This window comes from Channa argus, chromosome 18, assembly GCF_033026475.1.
Source record: "Channa argus isolate prfri chromosome 18, Channa argus male v1.0, whole genome shotgun sequence".
NCBI lineage: Eukaryota > Metazoa > Chordata > Actinopteri > Anabantiformes > Channidae > Channa > Channa argus.
Genome location: NC_090214.1, coordinates 12986955 through 13007567, shown reverse-complemented (window position 1 = coordinate 13007567; position 20613 = coordinate 12986955). Strand labels below are relative to the sequence as shown.

The window sequence follows — 20613 nt, the reverse complement described above, 5'->3', positions numbered from 1 at the left end:
TTAAACAGAATTGTTATTTCCAAAGTGAGCTTTCTTGGTAATGAAGGTTAAATAATATTAAAACCACCTAAATATGTCTTAATACATAAATGTTTTTGTTATATCAAGTATTTGGTCATCGAAATTCAGAATTTCTTCTGGAATTCTGATTTATTCAGTCAGACAGTCTGGCACTTATTCACCACACTTTTTAAATCTTATCTCAAGACAGTTGTGTTTCTAAATAGTTACAGATATTTTTTTTTTTTAAATTAGGCTGGCTGTTACTACAGCTGCACGGATTTAATCTTTCCTTATCAATGAACAGGGCTGTGTCTGTGCAAAACATAAAAGTCATAGTGTCTGAAAATAACTTTCTGATAAACAACAGGTACTGTAGCCTGCAAATCGTCTTTCACAGGGGCTATCTCAACTCCTTATTTTAACTGGGTAAAGGACAATTTTGCTCCCTGAGACTTTTTGTACTACGTATACAGTCTTTCCCCCTACATATCTAGTTATATTGTTGGTAAAAGGTTGAGAGTGCCACTGTCCAATTTGACTTTACAGCATTAAGAAAACTTTCAGGACGAATTTAACAGCAAAAGGGCAGAGTGCAAATGATAAAGTCAGCTGTCTTATATCACTGGCAACGTTGCTCTGGCAGTCTAACACACTGTGGAATTTTTACCAGACACTTCCACAGTGTTGCAAGGTGTGAGCTGGCAAGAAGAAATCTAAACTTTTTCTAAATGTATTAATTTAGCTCTCACTTATAACAACAAATAGGTTACAACATTACACTATGTCACATCAGTAAACAGTAGAAATCATGGAAACTGTGCATAAAGAAAAATTTCACTTATAGAAACAGAAACTTTTGAAATAGAATATCATGTTTTAATCAATAACATGGGCAAACCAGTTATTATTTGTCGTGCCAACATTGTACACTGTCTATTCACACAGCCAGGGGGTCTTTTATTATTCTTTTAATCAAACGAATTAATGTTTTCAGGTTACTTTTAATTTTCTGATTTTGCACAGTATGTTGGTGTCATGTATATCTATAATTCAACATTATTTTAAAATTGTACGCATGGAATAGGTCCATTAGAACAGTATTACTATGGGTCGATGAAACATTATAAGTTAACGTTAACAGTAAAATAAAAAGGTTAGCAGTATTTGGTAATTGTATATGGTTTTATCTCCACACGTTGTACATACACACCACCACCGTTGGGGAAAAAAAGAAAGAGCGATAGTAGGAGGATTTCCGGTATCTGCAACCAATCAGCTGTTTCCACATGCGGACACTGAACACCGCATTCGACGTTCGCGAGATCTGTAGCGGACAAACGCGATTGGTGTTGAAGAGGACCGTGGTGATTCCGCAATACATAGGCAGAGCGAGCGAAGGGAGCCGAGCTGCGTCCTAGCCACATGTTGAAATCATCTTTTTGGGAAGATTTGTTGTGGGATTCTCTGTTTTAAAAGAAGACAGCAGAATTAAAGCATCCCGTTGAGAATGCGTTGCTGATATGAATCAGTATTTTAAGGTTCCTAGCGGAGCACAACCGGCGAATTCAAGCAGAGCCCAACAGTTAGCTAGCTTTAGCCTGTTAGCTATTCTTTAGCTCAGCTGCCGCTAACTCGTCCACTGTCTCGCACCTGCACACCGGTCTGTGCTGTGTTTACAGCTGACTAACCAGCAGCATTCCACGCCGTGGGCTCACGGTCTTATTATTTCAGGTATTTTTGTTTTAAACCACCGGGTGACACCAACGAAACAGAGACCCGCGACAGTTTAAGGTTGGGACCAGCAGAGTGTCCTCAAGTGGCAGTTCACCATGGACAACGCACACACGAAGACGGTGGAAGAAGTTTACAGCTTTTTTAACGTGAATGAAAGCACGGGTTTGAGTTTGGACCAAGTGAAGAAGCAAAAGGAGCGATATGGACCAAACGGTAAGCAGCCGGTAAACGTCAGTCCGTTTAAAAACAATTGGCTTGTAACGTTATACGCTCCCGGTGTCGTTTAACGTCATGGCCCGGTGCAGCTAGTTTGTAACGGGCGACATCCTGAGGAATGCTGTTGACGTAACAGTGTGTTGAAATATTCGATAGCATCACTTATGTGACTCAAACAGCAATTAAACCATTATCCTCTATTATACTATTTGTTAGTGTAATTTTTGCTTCACCACCATTGCAGCCTGTATTTAATCTTGATATTTAAGTAACTGCTTGCCCATCTGTTTTTTGTCTGCGGGCTGAATGGGATGATCTGCAGAGCTGCCGGCTGAGGAGGGTGAGTGGACAATATTATAAATGCGATTTCTAGTCTCCTATTTACGATTCGTAATAAATAGACAACTTGGGTTGTATTTTTGAATGAAACCCTTACAGGTAAATCTCTTTGGGAACTGGTTATGGAACAATTTGAAGATTTGCTTGTGAGGATCCTTTTACTTGCTGCCTGCATATCTTTTGTAAGTATGCCGTATATTTGTTAACTATTTTTTTGGTTAAAAGTCTACTATTTTAAATTTCCAGTAAAATAATCATCATGGCTTTCACCATTATAGTGATGTTTTTTTGCTTTTGTAATATAATGTTAATTTTCTCAGCTAAGTCAGGCAAAGTGTATATAGACCTTTTCTGTTTGATTTAGTGCAGATCACAGCTTAGCAATAATGCTGGTCAAAATGGAAAAAGAAAGGCGCCCACAATCTGTCTGTTGACAGAGCCCAGATGGACATTTTGTTTTCATAATTCTGTCTTCTGATTCTTCTTTTTTGAGGTATAATATGTCAGTAGACATTTGCTTTTAGCTTCTGCAACTGTTTGAGGTTATTTCAAAGAAGTAATGTTAACACTTCAATGATCAAGATTTCCGCAGTTTAATCGAAACGCTGATACATTGTCAATCTGGAAACAAATTATTGTCACTTTAACAAGCTAAGTGATTGTGTGGCATCTTGTTGAAATTTGCAGCATGATATACATTTACCTTAAAGTGCAAACATGACAGACAACTGATAATTCCACTAGTCTCTTTGGCGATTGAATTTCTTGGTGCTAACATGCTACTTCACTCCAGAGTTGCCATAAACTTTTATGAGGATCAACATTACATTGATGCCCACTATTCGTCATGTAATCACGAATACAACATGAGAGTTGAACATAATGTGAAGTTGTGTTCTTCTCACAAGTGATTGACAATCCTGAGTGTAGTTTGTGTAAAAAGTATACTACCCTGTGGTCCTGTTTCTACTCTAGAGTAGGCTGTTGGCCAACTGGCTAAGAATATCATCAGTGACCAAAGCATGATGATGATATCCAGCTATGGTTACAAAGATTATAAATCACTGACTAAGTACACAGCATGTTCCCAATCAGAAACGCATATCCAGAGATTTGCATTTTTCAACATGATAATACTTTAGACTACAAAGTTATATAGAGAAACTATAGAAGTTAAGGCTGTATCATGCAAAGAATGCTTCCCTTGTACCTCTCTTGTAAGTCGCTTTGGATAATAGCTGCTTAATGACTAAATGTATATAAAATTTAAACTTGAGTTTGTTTAGAAACTGACAGGCTAAATACACATTTTGTTTGATGGACCCTCAAAATTAATTTGACATCTAATTGACTATGCTTAAATAAGTTAGAGAAGAAGATGGAGTTTTCTAATTCTGTCATTGCACATAATTTTTCTATTGGGACTTTCCTACACACTTGGCCCAGTTCCTACTGGCAGAAACCTGCTCAATATTTACTATGAATTATTAAGATCGATTTAAAGTGTAAAATATGTTTAAGTGTGGTTCTGCTGCTGATCACGTAGTAGGAAAGTGTGTTTAAAAGCTAAAGGCAGGACATGCTTATTTTTTATCTTTTACTAAAAATAAATCTTATTAAAACCATTGTCTGAGTAGTAAGTAGCAACTGGGTAGTAAGCGCTTATTGCAAAAATAAAATGGGAAAACTACCTGTCTATTGATATCAGAACAACTTAGATATTTTATCATTCTGCACACAACTCTCTGTTAACTTCTATATTTTTATCCTGCTTTGACATTGAATCCTATTTCCATTTATTTGTAGATTAATGTACATTTAATAGTAATGTGCTTAATACATTTCCAGTCCTATGTGATATTTCTGTTCTTTGTGAGACAAAGCTGGAGAACTAGTTCTCCCAAGACACTATATGCACAGTTAAAATAGCTTGACCTTTCTACGTCCTGTTTGCTCTATTCATGTGGATGACGTAAAGTGGAGAACCACATTGTAATGTTATCAATTACTTGTAAAGTTTTGAAAATCCGGTCTATTATTCTGTTACTTGACTGTCAGTTTTCACTGCAATTGGGCAACACAATTTCAAAGACTACAAACTTCTGTCTTAGTCAACAACAAAAAAATTTATCTTTTTCCCTATCTGAAAAGATGAGATTTGTCCTTAAAGCCTTTCAAAATGTTATCCTCTGTAAACAGCACTGGTCTTACAAAAGAGGATATTAATTTCTGTTGGTTATTCAGTGGTTCAGCTATAGTGATTTCTGGTCAGGACTTGATAATACTAGTTTCTCACATTTTAATGTTGTTATTTGTTGCTTGTTAGTTACTTTTTTCTGTTTGTGTATAGGTGCTGGCCTGGTTTGAAGAAGGTGAAGAAACCATTACAGCCTTTGTGGAGCCTTTTGTGATCCTACTTATTCTCATAGCAAATGCCATTGTAGGAGTCTGGCAGGTAAACACATAAGATTTATGTATGGGTAAAATGAAAAGTCACTTTTTTCAACTATTCTTTTCTATGCTGTTATAAATAATTACCTTCAATGCTCTTGGGTGAAAACTGGCTTTTATACCACCTATTCAAGGTGATGGATTGGTAAGCTTTCCTTGAGAAGAAGTTTTGTCGTTAGTTTTGTCAGACTTGAATTTAAATTAGAGTGATGGGCGATGATGTGGAGACGACAAAATGTGTTTATCTGCAGACATTTTTTTTTACAGTTTTATACTAAAATTGGTGGGAATGCACCAGCTGAATAGAAGGAAATCTGGAATGGAAAAGATTTTATTTACATTTTTTTCATGAAAGTTATGTACTGCGTTTTATATCTATTTAGATCCCAGGGGTAAAAACACCAATGTCATAGACTACAAGTTCACACCATCTATCTTTTCAGAACCAAACATGGTATTACTTTTACCCTGTGAATTTGCGAGCAGCATTCAAAGGGTTTGCAAGAGTGAAATAGAAAAAAAGAAACACATTTAATTGTGTTGTCATTTGAGAATGTATTTCTGGTCCCTCTGTTTATATGTGCCTGCTGAATTTTTTCCCCAATATTTACGGTGCCAGTTCCTTTGTGAAGCATTATTGATTCAGCAACACTAAACATTATTGAAAGGCAGGAATCATATGCAGCAGCAGTTGTGGATGCAGACACAATATGGACACACACATTCATTTTTCCCCACAATCATTAATTAAGTCACAACATCTCATAACCTTTTTTTGACGTTCATATCCTGGTATGTGCTTACATTGAATAATTTCTATAAGACATAAGCAATTTGTACAACCTGTGTAGATCAGAAGTGCTTGTGTAAGTGTTAAATATCTATAAATGTCTAAAAGTCATGTCGGCAGCTGTAGATCAGATGGTAAGGCAGGCGTCCACAGACCGCAGGTTTAGTGGTTTGATTTCCAGTCCCTCCTGGTTATGGGTCAAAGTGTCCTTGGGCAAGACACTAAACCCCAAATTGCTCCTGGCATGTCAGTTGAGCACCTTGCATGGCAGCCATGTGTGTAAATGAGAAACGACATTGTAAAGCTTTTTGGATAAAAGCACTACATAAGCAGCCATTTACCATGGTTGTTAATGACACTATTATAAATATTTGTAAAAAGACACCCAATACGTTTGGTAGGTTCTCTTTCATAGAATTTGTTTTGTGTCTTACATTGGGAATGCCTTCAGCATGACCTCATCAGAAGCTCCTATTGCACTCTGCCAACCAGGATTGGCTGGGACTAAGAATGTCAATGTCAAGGTGGGGGCAAGCCCTCCCCCTATAAAGGGGAGTGACACTGCATAAGGTATCACGAGCGCAAACTCGGTCACCAGGTGCTCCGTTCTCCGTGAACAGTAGCTTGAGAAATCCGCTCATTAAGTCTGTTGCCAAACAGTAGTTTGAGCCCTGTGGTCAATGTGAAACCATTTTCATTCTGGAAATCCCAACACACCCAGTATTTTCTAGCCACACTAGATTACCTTTAGCAGTATGCCACATCATAGCTTCACAGCTATTGACCCCTGCTAGTGACCTTGGCCACTGCAAATACTTCCGTAAAGGCAGAGGTGGGTGGGAGCTTCTCATGTCCGACGAGGATGATGACTCCTCCTCACTGGCACTTCTGGGCCAGGTTGCAAAACCTGTACCCCCGAGTGTGGCCCAGGCAGGGGAGATTCGTCCTAGACTGGATTTGGACTTGGAGGAGGTGCTCAAGCTCAATGTCCTGTGGCCTGAGGTTCAAGCCAACAAGACTCCATCACGCTTTGATGGGAAGATGCTGCCAAAAGTGAAAAGGACAGTTATACAACTGCTGCCAATCTTCCCGTAGCTGTTGGAAGAGATTTCTGTCTCCTGGTGCAGAAAACCATACAGGGAAAAACATCCCGTGGGAGGCAGTTCTATGGACGATTGCTCCTGGGATGAGCCATGGGGCTGATGGTCTTACAGAAGAGGGCCAGATTGTTAAATCTCAACACCCTTTCGACCAGAGAAAAGGAGGATCTCCTTGACACCCCCCATCACACCTGAGGGCATTTTTGGGGCTGCTGTCACATCAATGCAGAGTGGATGTAAAGAGAAGAAACGGGATGACGAAGCTGAAGCTGTGTCTGGCGAGAAATTCTCTCCCTGTCGCCCAGCGCCAAACATTTGGTCACGCTGCAGCACGACCACTTTCCAGCTTCAGAATCCCCAGGCAGCCTAAACCTCAGGCGACCCAGGAACTCTATGCTGGGTTTTCTGCGCCCGGGCGATTGGTTCACATCAATCGACCTATTTTTTACATATCAATATACCTCACGCAAAGGAAATATTTTAGATTTGCTTTTCAGGGGACATGTTATGAGCATCTAGTTCTCGGCTTTGGTCTCTTGCTAAGCCCTAGAGTATTTGTGAAATGCACGGAAGTAGCAGTGGGGGCGCTGAGATGGCGAGCCATTAGAGTGGTCACTTATATAGACGATTGGCTCATTGAAGCATCTCCAGCCAGGGGGCAGCAGACCACACAGTTGTTTATGACACACCTGAAAAATCAGGGTTTCCGAATAAATCTAGTGTTCCTCTCCCCTCTCAGGCCATCTCCCTCATAGGTCTGTTCATAGATTCAGGCCAGGCTGAATGGGGAGAGGTGCAGGCACTCGAAGACTGTTTAATCCTATTCCACAGGGGGAGCATGTGTCTGTCAGGCTCTGGCAAAGGTTGTTGGGGCTGATGGCCTCAGCTTTGGTAGTAGTCTTTGGTAGATCGTTTGAACATAAAGGGTGTACAGCGTTGGGTGACTTCTCACAGGTTTGACCCACCTTTTAAGGACTCTCACAGGCTCTCAGAGTCTCAGTAACATGCACAGCAGCACTAAGTCCATGGAGAGTCCATGGAGTTTTTTCACTCAGGGAGTGCCCATGGGGGTGGTCTTCTGCAGGATAGTGATTACAACAGATGCCTCCCTGTCAGGTTGGGAGGGTGTATTCGAGGGGAGAGAAGTGAACGGGACTTGGGAGCCTCACATTGGCTCATCCCATATAAATTACTTAGAACTGTTAGCATTGCAACTAATACTGAAACATTTCCTACCTTTTCTCAGATGACACCATGTGTTAATGCAAACCAACAACACCACAGTTGTGGCTTATGTCAACAACATAACCTCTTGTGGCTATGGCGCAGAAAGGTAGAGCAGTCGTCCACCAATCCCCCTAGTTACTGGGTCAATCCCCGGGTCCTCCGATTACATGTCAAAGCATTCTTGAGCAAGACACTGAACCTCAACTTAGTTGCTCCCAGTGACCGTTGGCCAGCTGGATAGCAGCTCCCCTGTGTGTGTGTGTGTGTTATTGTGAGTGGAAATGGGTGATTGAGAAGCAGTGTAAAGCACTTTGAGTCCCAATAGGTAGAAAAGCGATATATAAGTGCAGACCATTTAACACACAAGGGTTGCACTGTGTGGAGCAGCAAACCTTTTCTGATTCTAAAAGACACCTATGTGCCAGGGTCGATCTATTGTCCAGGGGAAACCCTCTTTATACAGAATGAAGGCTCCACCTGGATGTGGTGATCCTGGTGTAGGAGCGCTATGGGAACTGTGTAGACCTTTTTACAACAAGGGACACCTGCAGTATCCTCTTTTTTTTTTTTTTTTTTTTTTTTTGTTTATCTATTTATTACATTTTTTTTTTCCCTTCACGACCAGGATGTGCTTCTGGGAGTGGATGCACTGGCTCACTAGTGGCCTCATGTCCTTCTGTATGCTTTCTCCCCAGGAGCTCTGATTTCTCAGACCCTGGCCAGGGTACAGTAGGAGGGCCTATCTCTTATTCTCGTAGGTCTCCATTGGTGGTCAAAACACTGGCTGGTGGAGATAACTACCAGCTCCTCTACCAGGTTGTTGTCCTGGAGCTGTGTTTTTCCTTACAATGTTTAGTGGAGTGCTGCCTATCCTCCTGTCAGGCCAGGAGCTCCCGCTAAGACTGTCCAATCTGAGACTTATCAGTCTCACTAGAGAAGTCAGCACTAGTAAAAAAGTGCAAATAAAAAAGGATGGAACGGAGATAGCGAGAAGGAGACATTGGAGAAACCAAACAAAGAATGGCTTTGTTATCTCAAGTCACTATTCTTAATAATGCTAACAAATCCAATGTTAGGATGGATTTAAATTGTTTTTTCACATCTCAAAGAATTCCAAGGCAAAAACTAGTCTGTTTTTTAGGTACTTTATAACATGGTCTAGTGTTTACCATTTGCGCTTCACTTTTTTGTCCCTAATAATGTCATGATGTGCACAATTTATTTTATGACTGTAACAGCATATATGAAAAGAGTGTACTCATTTTAAACCTAATTCTATTTTCTGCTGTCCAGGAGCGAAATGCAGAAAATGCAATTGAAGCACTAAAGGAGTATGAGCCAGAGATGGGCAAAGTGTACCGCCAGGATAGGAAGAGTGTCCAGAGAATCAAGGCCAGGGACATTGTGCCTGGGGACATCGTGGAGGTAGCAGGTAAGGTGAAAAATGTACTTAAGTGTTCAATTTAGCATTCTGTCAACAATAGTCAGTTAAAAAAGAAGTAAAGAACTAATTAAAATTATGTAATTCAATACAGGTGTCATTGTAAGAGATGTACACATAAAATGAGTTATCCTATAGTCTTAAGTAGTGTTAGAGTTATTTTTTATACAGCTTAAAAACACAGCTGACCATCATGTCAATGCCCCTTGACAATTTCAAAATATTGGTAACACCCAATTAATATTGGTAACACCCAAGTAAAAGTGTTACACAACACGAGCAGAGGTTCAGTCTGTTCCTGAACATTTCTTGGCCAACCTCAACTTGGAAAGGGCCGCTTAAATTTAAGCCCCGCATCACTGCTCCTACTTTCTCTTGTTTTCTTTTCCTACTCCTTTCTTTTTCTTTGTCTTACAGTCTTTGTTATTGGACCTTTTTCTTTCTGTTATCTTTCCTCTTACCTCACTTTGGTTTTCTGTCTTTTAGTGTTTGTTAGATGTAGTTTGGCATTAAATGCTCTTTGTCTCACATAATGCCAAATATGTCTAGAGTAGGGTCACAGAAGATTTCCTTAAACTAAAATCTTCGAACTGTATTGCAAAAACATCCCAAACTAACAGTCATTCTATTCTGTGCTCACTGCAGCCTTTTCTACTCATGAACTTTGAGAATAAAGTCCGCATATTGCCTAGTAAAAACAGTGTAAGAAGTGTTGTCACTGTGCAGCCATGCAGTTGGCTGATAGAGACATTGTCAATATGCCGATTTTACTGCTTTAAATCCCACTGACAATTTGGGATACAGTAGAGTGCTCTATCTATATACACACTCACTTGCATTTTCTTGCCTTTGGTCTTTCGGGCTCACAAGATAAAGTTCAGAAAATGTCTAGGCTGTGTGATTTGACCCTGTGTGTTCGCACACTTAGCTCTGATGGGTAAAGTCTACTGATGTTTAAAGTAGCAGTGCATGTGGGAGAGCAGCTCACATTTGTTTGCTATTATCTATTTGAACATGCAATTTCACAAATTCCTGCTATGGTTACAAATGTGCCACAAAACCATTTAGTCAGAAACCAGAGCTAATTAATTATGAGTAGTTGATTTCTGATATGCATTTAGTTTATTACATTTACACAGCAAAATCAAAATCCTTAGCAATTTTTTATGCACAATGAAAACTTTTCAAATAAGTTGGCCAACATTTCCTACAAATCTTTATACCTTGCCTAAAATTTTTACAATTTGGCAGATTGTTCACATCCTTAGTCTGCTATAATTAAGTCTTTCCGCACTCAACATAATTTGCATAAATATCTTTTTCAGTTATTTCCCAAGAATGTGAACCTGGGTTACTCATATATGGAATTTGGTTTTTGGGGATCTATGAAATCTGAACAGTAACTAAACCTAATTTTCACTTTCATGACACTATCTTAAGATGTTGCTAAGCCTTTAATGCTTTAGCTTCACAATTTCAGTATCCATAGGGACACTGAATCCTCTTAATCTTTTTTGCCCATCAGGCGGTAAATCTCTACCCTTTCATTCCTTCCCACATTGTTTAAAGTAATTTTGGTCAGTCAACCTGCTATCTTTAATTTTGTGGGACAGTATCTGATTTAAACAAGCTTACCAACCAATCACCTTAGTTTGTCTATTAAAATACTGTGCCCTGGTAGTTTAAGGGATGAACTTGGGTCCAGCAGAACCAGTTTAGAGCACATGCCTGCATCAGAAAACTTTTAATAAATAATTGGCAAACTTCAGAAGAGCAGACTCTGTGGTGGTGGAAATTGAGTTTGACAGAGTTAAAATTCCCTAGCATAATTAAATTGCACAAACATGCATGTCCAGGAAGGTGGGATCGAGCCCAAAATCAGACAGCAATTTGTCGAAGCAACATAAACAGGGCCCAATAATGTCATAAATGGGAAATACACCCTTATAGCCACATGGATTATTTTCTGCATTAGAAAGCTATTTGGAATTGATTAAAGGGCTTGACCTTTAAACCTTATGATCAGGCAAGTGGAATGTGAGGTACATGCGAGATCTGGCAAGTGAAACATAAATGCAATGGTCTGCATTGTTTTCTCAAACATTGATTTTTGTTTACCCGTTTACTAACTTCACCATAACTTCACGAACCATTAATTATTCACACTACAGATGAAGCTTTCACCCTGTTTTATCATATTAATATAACTTATATCCACGTTGTGAACCATCAGTGTCCTTCAAAACATGTAAAGACCTGAACATTATAATGTAATTAATGGGTGGAATGACAGTCCTGCCTGTATGTATCTTAACATGCAGTATTCAAAAAAATCTCTTGTTTATTTTAAGCTACAAAGCAAGATTGACTCAGACAGCTCAGTTAGGTTTAAAGTCAGACTACAGATGTTATATTAATGTGTCAGTTACACATTTAATAAACTTATTTTTTCTGCTGTCCATTTCATTTTCTCTTTTATTCATGACATGTGATCAGTATTTCTGCCTTCTCAGTCAACAAAAAATACATACGTTTAATCCTTTAGTTATTTTTATCCAGTAAGTTGATGAGTGTTGCAGAATAAGGTCTGATGAGTGTCATGCCTGCTTGTAAAGTGTCTTGTCAAACCAGATATAGGGTTTGTTATTCATTTACTCATATATTTGGAGCTCAGATCATTTTGTCATCAGAGCAGTTGTTAAGTAGTAAGTGTAACTCTTTGTGCTGAGTATGTTGGCTGCTCTGTTGATGCTTTTTATTTTTTTAAATGTCCCATCTTTGGAAACGGATTACACAGAACTACAAATAATGTACCAACCCCCACCCCTGCCATATAATATATACTCATTTGTCCCTCAGTAGAGACAGTCAGATCATATAAACTGGTGGATTGGTGAGTAAGTAATAACTATCCTTAAGACATCTAGCCATCTTGTAGTACACACATTAGATAAAGACAGGGACCAAAGGTTTTCATCTGCAGTATGATATTCTAACTAGCCTACTTGTCAGCTTACTTGTCATAGTTCATAGTTTTGGCTGTTTGTGAAAATATGTTATACTCTTAGTTAAGTTAGTCTTAACTCCTAATATGAGTCTCTCCACAGTATAATTAAAGCAAGAGCTTGTCCCATTCAAGTTAAAGAAATGTGGTGCAATCTCAGTAAACAGTTTGGTTTACTTGAACATCAGAATGAACATCAAATCAATAACTATCACTTATCCCTCTCTTCCTCTGTCTGCTGCTGATGTTGATTCTGATCACAGCTACAGGGTCCTGCCTGGTTTGGGAATGTAACTGTCTCAGTGTCCACCAGAACCACATGCACATTAAGTTGTATTAAGTGCAGCACATCCAGCTTTTTATAACTTCCAGCCTTAGCTCTATTTAGGCTAGATGTTTTTGTAGCAGTTAGCGATTAGCCAACATGCTTGTTGAGGTTCACACATAAAAACTTGTGCCAAATCCTCATGCGTTGGAACACGTTCCCTTCAGAAGCATAGTCATGTGCTCTGGTGCATAGAATGTGTTTTTAAGAGATGTTGTTATGATAGGTCTTGTTCTACCATATTTTAACCTATATTTATATATGTACATTTTCAGTATTCAGAACTAAAGCAAATCCAGGAAAACTGGTAAGGTGACTTTTAAGAATATAATTTGTATGCAAAATACAATTTTCTTTGAAAACTCATGGCACACTTGTGTCATATTATGACATATGCCCTGGCCCTAACCCTAACCTGTAACCTTGTATAGAAATTATAGTATGAGAATATCAGGTAACTGTTAACATGAATTCCCAGGTGTTTGACTGCTGCACAAGTTAGTTATTAGGTTAGTTATTATTATTATTAGGATTTAAATATTGCTGTTTGCTCATATACACTAAATATTTGCCAGTTGCTAGTTCAAAAACTTATTACTTTATAAAAAACTAATAGATGATAGCAGATGATAGATGATAAGGTAATCAGGACTTAAATATTTACCAGCAACATAATCATAAACATACCAGTTTAAATTATTTTTCTCAAAGAGAACATGATGCATTTTTAGTCTTCAGCATTTGCTGTGTTAAGCTCTCACTAAATCACGTTAAAACAAAGTGCACATCAAACTAATCAATGACCTTGAACAGTAATAGCTTGAGCTGTCTAACCTTTAGACCTTAAGTAATTTCTTGTGTAGTTTCAGTATGAAACCATTTACCACCTCCTTGAAATCTAGGGATCTTACTATATTGCTGGATCTAATGGTTATTAAACAATTATAACTAACTGGGATAATAAAGTTTATAATTTAATAATTATAATTATAATTAGCATTTATAATGTGTACATATGTATTTTAAAGAATTTACGCTTCAGATGACCACATGCCACACTGTCCCCTCTTGAATTTAGTAGTGTCTGCACTCTGCATGTCCTCTGTCTGTCTATGCTTCTATCTTCCTTTATTAGAAAGCCTGATATAAGCCCCTTAAAGCATGTCAAGCTTTACTGCACCCTCCAAGATCAGTATTTGGGTACTTATAGCACAGATACTGTGAGTGAAACATTAAAATCAGTATCCTGTTCCATGTTATGTGTTATACATGGAATGTATTACATAAGTGTATCAAATCCAGCATTTGTTCCTCGATCAAGAGAACAGATGAGATTAAAAACCTTCATTCTCATGGGAGAAGAAACAGTCCATATCCCACAGGCGACCCCTCCAGCCCCCCAAAGAAAAGCTAAAAAGAGCATGTTTTGTAAGAAAAAGGGAAAGATAATGTGAGGAACAGATGCAAATTTTTGGCCTGTTGATGAGTGTTGCAGAACAGAGTGGTGTGTCAACATGTGTGTAAGATGACTTGTAGCTATCACCAAGGTTTTTTCTTTGAGATGTTAATAAATTATGCTTTCGCTTATCTAACTATTATTTACAGATGCATTATTTGCATAAGTAATTCACAACATTACTACTGGCCACTGACACACAATATAGTGGAATTTAGGATTATCATCCTTCCTATGTTTTTTTTTGAAGTGTTTTCTTAAAAGCCCTACCGTTGTACTCAGTATGACCATATTTCAAGTATGGTTCCAGTGGATGGTTTATAGGGAGGCATTTTACCATTACTTCAAGGTAGGACACTTTCCAATTTTGGTGTCTTGAGAGGAACCTTCCCTCCGGGCTTTGAGACTTACTAGTATTTTTACCTGTAGGTTCTACATCTTCTTTGTTTCCTCCCTTGTGCGGTGCTTGTTTATCTTCTATTTTCTGTGTGTTAAATTGGAATCTATTTTGAAGGCAGGCAGGTGAGGAAGAAGTGGATTTTACCACTAGCAGTCATCTAGAGGACCAAATTTGGTAGTGAAGCTGCTACAGTCTAGAAGCTTTTTCATGCAAGACAAAATCAGCATTGCTATGACTGAAATGCAAATGTAAAATGGAAATTATTGTTATAGTTTTACAAAAATGTGAAACAGAGTGACGAAGGTGTTCTAGTGGTTAAATATTTCTTTTGTTGAAATCCTTCACTATAGTCCCATAAGACCTGTCAGAAATTCATGAGAATTGTGCGACTGAATGAACAGTCTGTACAGAAGGATACATCATAGTGTTTCTATTTCAATACTTATGACGTCGAGCGGGTTCTCCTTGCTTAAAACAGAAGTTTTTATCGTTCCTTCTCACCCAAATTCAGCAACACATGTTTGCAACTGACCAAAATAGTTTATCCATTTTTGGATGTGTGTTTTGCAGGACCCCTTTAATGCCTCTTCCCATTTTCTCCTCCCCCTCCCCCTCTCCCCCTTTCCTTTACACAGAAGGGCACTGTAGAAGCCCAAGGGTTGGTTTACATGTCTGTCATTGACCACACTGCTCTCTTCACAGTGGGATCTCTTGAGAGTCTCTGGCCCATTGCTATAAATTGCTTTTTTTCTTCACCTATTCATACTGTGAGATGTCTTAGTTTAAGCTGAAAGTAATATTTCACTTTGGGCTGGCAGTGGCATTTTACAGGCTTTCTGTGCTTTACAACATCATGTTGTCACATTTTGGTGCTGATCATGGCCCCACTTATAGTAACACTGCAGTATTTATAGAGAGAAGATGGTCAGTAGATCTAAAAGTATTTTAGAAAAAAGTAAATCATGCATGCATATAAATAAATGGCAGGTTTGAATGTCCAGACTCATTACATAGAAATGCTTTCCAATGGAAAATTCAAAGACGAATATTAGTTGAAAGCAGATGTTTATCTAAATGTAAAATGTGGTCGGACTTTAGTTTATTATTCAGTCATCCTGAAAGATTGGCACTTTACACTGACAAGATCAAAATTACTTGTAACATCATAATATGGAGTCCAACTGTGTGATACCTTTTTATGCAAAAAAATGAGCAGCAATCTATTTGCTAACTATATAGATGGACGAAACATACATTTTTGATTGGATGACACTCTCACTCTCATCTTCTCCCCAACAAATAAATTGCGATTCATTAATCATTCGATTCCATTACCACAACTTTAGTCTCTGTGTGTGGCAGTTTTTGTTCATTGCCTTTGTTTTAAAGTGTTTTCTCTAGTTTTAGAATTTTATTTTTATGTACTTTAACATACCACCACTATGCTTCTATTGCTTGTTCAGTTGTTTGCATACTTTCAAAGTTATTTTAGTCCTTTTAAATGAAGTATCTATCCACCTGTGGCCAGTGTTTACAGATTTACAGATGCTTTTAAGGTTTGAAGAGATACATTTGTGCATCTCTGCTTTGTTGTTTTTCTCCACAGTTGGTGATAAAGTGCCTGCCGACATCAGACTGTCTTCTATCAAGTCGACCACACTGAGGGTAGACCAATCAATTTTAACAGGTAAAAAAAATACACATGCCATCATTACATCTTGTAGTCATAGCGATCAATGCCTAAATAAAAATGAAAGTGTGTTGAAAATAAAATGAAGAGTAAATGGAATGGAGTGTGTAGAAGGAGAAATGGGTGAGGGAGATGGGTAGAAAAGATTATCCATTCTTTAATATTCTTTTCTAATGCACGAGAGAAGAGGTTTATTTGAATAGAGTCTGTAAATCTCTTGTCTAGCTCTGCTGCCTTAATTGGTAGCAAATTCCATGGGATATTTTAGTGTTTCAGTTATTTTTCTTCTCTCTTCACGTCCCCATTCATGGCCATACCGACTGTCAAATGCTCCCTGCTTTTCTGTAGAAGAGTGCAGATCTACCACTGTTGATTACATCTACAAATAACATGCAGTGGAACCACACTGCATACAGGTTTTGAAAGGCTGGGGTACTGCACCGTTTGATAATTGTCAAGCCTGCTTAGTCAGCTGAAAACCAATTTCCACACATAGTTGCCTAAAGTGTCAACCAAGCATCATAACTACCACTTTGCTCTCCATTTGATTCCTTCTCTAATGTCTTTTCATCCACTTCCTGCAGGAGAGTCTGTTTCTGTGATCAAACACACCGACCCAGTGCCTGACCCGCGTGCTGTCAACCAAGACAAGAAGAACATGCTCTTCTCTGTGAGTGACTCATGAGACCATATTTGGTTGTTCTGTTTTTTTTTTTTTTTTTTTTTTTTTTAAATCCTCGCCCCTTTTCATCGTTTCTGTGGGTCTGACAGCACCTACAAAGGCAACAGTGTTCTGCTGTCATCTCTCCCTCCCCTTCACAGAATCCTTCCAATTTTAGAATTGCTGCCCATTTCGAAAATATGGAATTATCACTTTACATCCTAAGAAGCAGAAATGATTCATGGCCTGTTCCTCGTTAGCTACTTGCATCCAGACAGAAGTGATAACATAGCTTCAGCTGATTAAAATGTGTTTAGGAAAGTGATATACTAACTGCTGCACATGGAAAACTTTTGGGTGTTTGTTACACATATCTCAGAAAGGTTGCTAAAGTAGTTTATCCATTTTTCTAAGAAGGTCATTGTGTAATCCATTTAGTTCATCACTGTCTGCTTCACACTACTTCTCTGTAGGGTACGAACATTGCAGCTGGTAAAGCTGTTGGTGTAGTGGTGGCTACAGGTGGAAACACAGAGATTGGAAAAATCAGAGATGAGATGGCATCAACAGAGCAGGAGCGCACACCACTGCAGCAGAAGCTGGATGAGTTTGGACAGCAACTATCCAAGGTTATTTGAAGTTACTTCAGTCTCTCAATACTGGCATTTGTTTTCTTTTTTGTACTTTAAATGTTAATAACAACAACCTTAGCAACTACCCTGGCTGTTCAATCAAAATGTGTAATGTTTATTCTAATATTGATAATGCAATTTTTATGATCTTTATATTGAAACTAATGTTTTGTAATTCAAGGTCATTTCACTGATATGCATTGCTGTATGGATCATCAATATTGGACATTTCAATGACCCTGTCCACGGAGGCTCCTGGATACGAGGTGCTGTCTATTACTTCAAGATTGCTGTGGCTCTAGCTGTTGCTGCTATCCCGGAAGGTAATCCTGTCAGATGCTTCAGTATTAGGATTTTTATTAAAATTGCAGGGGCAGTTTGATGGAAAATCCTAGAATTTCAGAACTTCAGTATGATTCATAGACAAAGCTTAGGTTTTTCATTACTGGTGTAAATCATAATAATGGGTCTTTTTTTAACTGTTTATCTCCTGAATGTCTTAAAACTAATCTTTTCCTCTTTGTTTCTCTTACCCATTTCTCTCCAGGTCTGCCTGCTGTCATCACTACTTGTCTAGCTTTAGGAACACGCCGCATGGCCAAGAAGCATGCTATTGTCCGCAGTTTGCCCTCTGTGGAGACCCTTGGCTGTACATCTGTCATCTGCTCTGACAAGACTGGCACGCTGACTACTAATCAGATGTCTGTGTGCAGGGTAAGAGAACAGTGCCATAGACAAAGGTGGGAGAGAGCTAGATAGGAGATTGTGTTCTGGATTTCATATTTATTTATACATTTTATGGGGACCCATACCACATTTGGCAAAGAATTGCATATACTAGTAGAATTTTTTTTTTTGTTTTTTTTTGCGGTCAGATTTTATTTATCATTAAAATCTGTTATGATATTGTTGCAACAAATTAATTGTTCGGCCCTAGTTACTGTGATCCTTGAAGGTTTGTGAACCATTTAGAATTCTCTGTATTTCAGCAGAGTCAGATATGGTTAGGAGAGTTGCTGGTGCTAACCAGACAGTTTTTAGAGTATGAATGACTGGGCTGATAACCGATTGCCGGACATTAATTTAACTGCACTGCTGCTTTATTAACCAATGGATGTGTTTTGTTGCCATGATGGTTCTGTCTACTTTACCATGTTTAACTTAACAAAATGTTGATGTATATTTTGTTTTCCCGAATGTAGACATTTATACACACTTCTTCCCTGGGGGAACAGTAGAGCTAGTGGTGACAAGGGCAGTAGTGCACAGGGAATTGTCTGGAAGAAAATAGGAAGGGGCAAGGGCTGGCTACTTTGCAGACATTTGAGAGCTTTAAACTTTTCACTGGACAATAAAGAAGCCCAGCAGCCTTCTGCTATCTATAGAGATTTATTTAGCTCTGTGATGTTGAATAATTTACAGTGCATTCAGCAAGTATTCAGACCCCTGGCCTTTTTTCATTTTTTTTTAATGTTGTGACCTGATAAACTTGTCATTTTTCTTTTTAATGAATTAATACTATTTACGCTAAAATGACAAAGTAAAAACAGAATTTTACAAATGTCTTTAAATTTATTCAAAAGATAAAACTGAAACATCACATGTACATAAGTATTCAGACCCTTTACTCAGTACTTTGTTGAAGCACCTTTGGCAACAATTACAGCCCTGAGTCTGAGTGTTTTATGGATATGACGCAACAAGCTTTGCACACCTGGATTGGGGGATTTTCTGCCATTCTTTTTTGCAAATCCTCTCAAGCTCAGTCAGGTTAGATGGAGACTGTCAGTGAACAGCTATTTTCTAGTCTCTCCACAGATGTTCAGTTGGGCTTAAGTCAGGTCTCTGGGCCACTCTAGGACAATCACAAACTTGTTCCTAAGCCACTCCTGTGTTTTCTTGGCCGTGTGTTTAAGATTTTTGTCATGTTGGAACGTGAACCTTTTGCCCAGTCTGAGGTCCTGAGCCCTGTGAAACAGGTTTTCATAAAGGACTTTACTCCAGTCAGCTTTTCCTCAACCCTGACCTAGTCCTAGTCCCTGCTCCCTGCATCTAGTCCCTGCTGACCATGATGCTGCCACCACCATTCTTTATTGTAGGGATGATATTGAGCCTATGATGAGTGGTGCCTGGTTTTTGTTAAGACATAACATTTGGAATTGAGTCCAAACAGTTCAATCTTGTTTTCATCATACCAGAGAATCTTGTTCTTCAGTCTGAGAGTCCTTGAGTTGCCTTTTTGCAAACTTCAAATGGACTTTCATGTGTATTACACTGAAGGGAGGCTTCCATCTAGCCACTCTCCTACAAAGCCCAGATTGGTGGAGTGCTGTAATGATGGTTGTCTATTTGGAACTTCGTACCATCTCCACACAGGATATCTGGAGCTCAGTCAGAGTGAACCATTGTCAGCTCTGAAGCCTTCTATAAATTTGTGTGTCCCTTTTCTAAATCATGTCCTATCAATTTAATTTACCACAGGTGGATTTCAGTCATGTTATAGAAACATCTCCGCAAGGATCAAGAGAAATGGGAGGCAGCCGAGCTAAAACTTAAGCATGGTTGGAAGGGACTGAATACTGTTTTTCCTTTTCCAGTTTTTCCTATTTCATACATTTCCAAAGATTTGTAATATTCTGTGTTCATTGTCATTATAGGATTCTGAGCGTGAAAAATAATTAGGGGGAAAACTTTTGAACAATTGTAGTATCAGGCTGCAACATGACAAAATTGAAAATTGATAGGGGTCAGAATGCTTTCTGAATGGTGTGTATAGATTATATTTAATTCAATTCAACTTTATTTATATAGCGCCAATTCACAACTAAGTCATCTCAAGGCACTTTACAGAATAAAGTCAAGACTATAAAGATGTATAGAAAGAACCCAACAATTCCCCCTTGAGCAAGCCCTAGGCAACAGTGGAGAGGAAATACTCCCTTTATAAGGACTTGTTTATCCGTAAACACACATTATGTTCGAAAGTACATTTTTGTGTATATATTTTATCTCTTTACTGATGGATTTTGTCTTAAAAAAGTGGTGAATTCTCTTTTTTTTGCTGACTGCTTTCTGTTCTGTTTTCTTATTTCTGGGTTTCCTCCTTATTCCACTCTTTTCTCTTTTGTGCAGACAGGATGCTGA

The 20613-nt window shown here is 38.5% G+C and overlaps 1 protein-coding gene across 3 annotated transcripts in view; it reads left to right on the top strand.

Moving 5' to 3' along the window:
* The first annotated feature begins 1340 nt into the window (after positions 1-1340).
* atp2a2b (ATPase sarcoplasmic/endoplasmic reticulum Ca2+ transporting 2b) overlaps positions 1341-20613 on the top strand; it is a 28014-nt gene continuing 8741 nt past the window's right edge. For 2 of the 3 annotated variants that reach the window (XR_010911422.1, XM_067483343.1), the window contains exons 1-10: positions 1342-1950; positions 2276-2293; positions 2392-2474; positions 4643-4747; positions 9154-9292; positions 16093-16173; positions 16761-16846; positions 17311-17466; positions 17651-17792; positions 18017-18183. Coding sequence is in view for 2 of the 3 variants with exons in the window: in XM_067483343.1 (XP_067339444.1) it covers positions 1833-1950; positions 2276-2293; positions 2392-2474; positions 4643-4747; positions 9154-9292; positions 16093-16173; positions 16761-16846; positions 17311-17466; positions 17651-17792; positions 18017-18183 (1095 nt within the window). In the remaining variant the exon portion in view is untranslated. Of the gene's footprint in view, positions 1951-2275; positions 2294-2391; positions 2475-4642; positions 4748-9153; positions 9293-16092; positions 16174-16760; positions 16847-17310; positions 17467-17650; positions 17793-18016; positions 18184-20613 lie in introns of all 3 variants that reach the window. The other variant, XM_067483344.1, reaches the window with a different exon arrangement.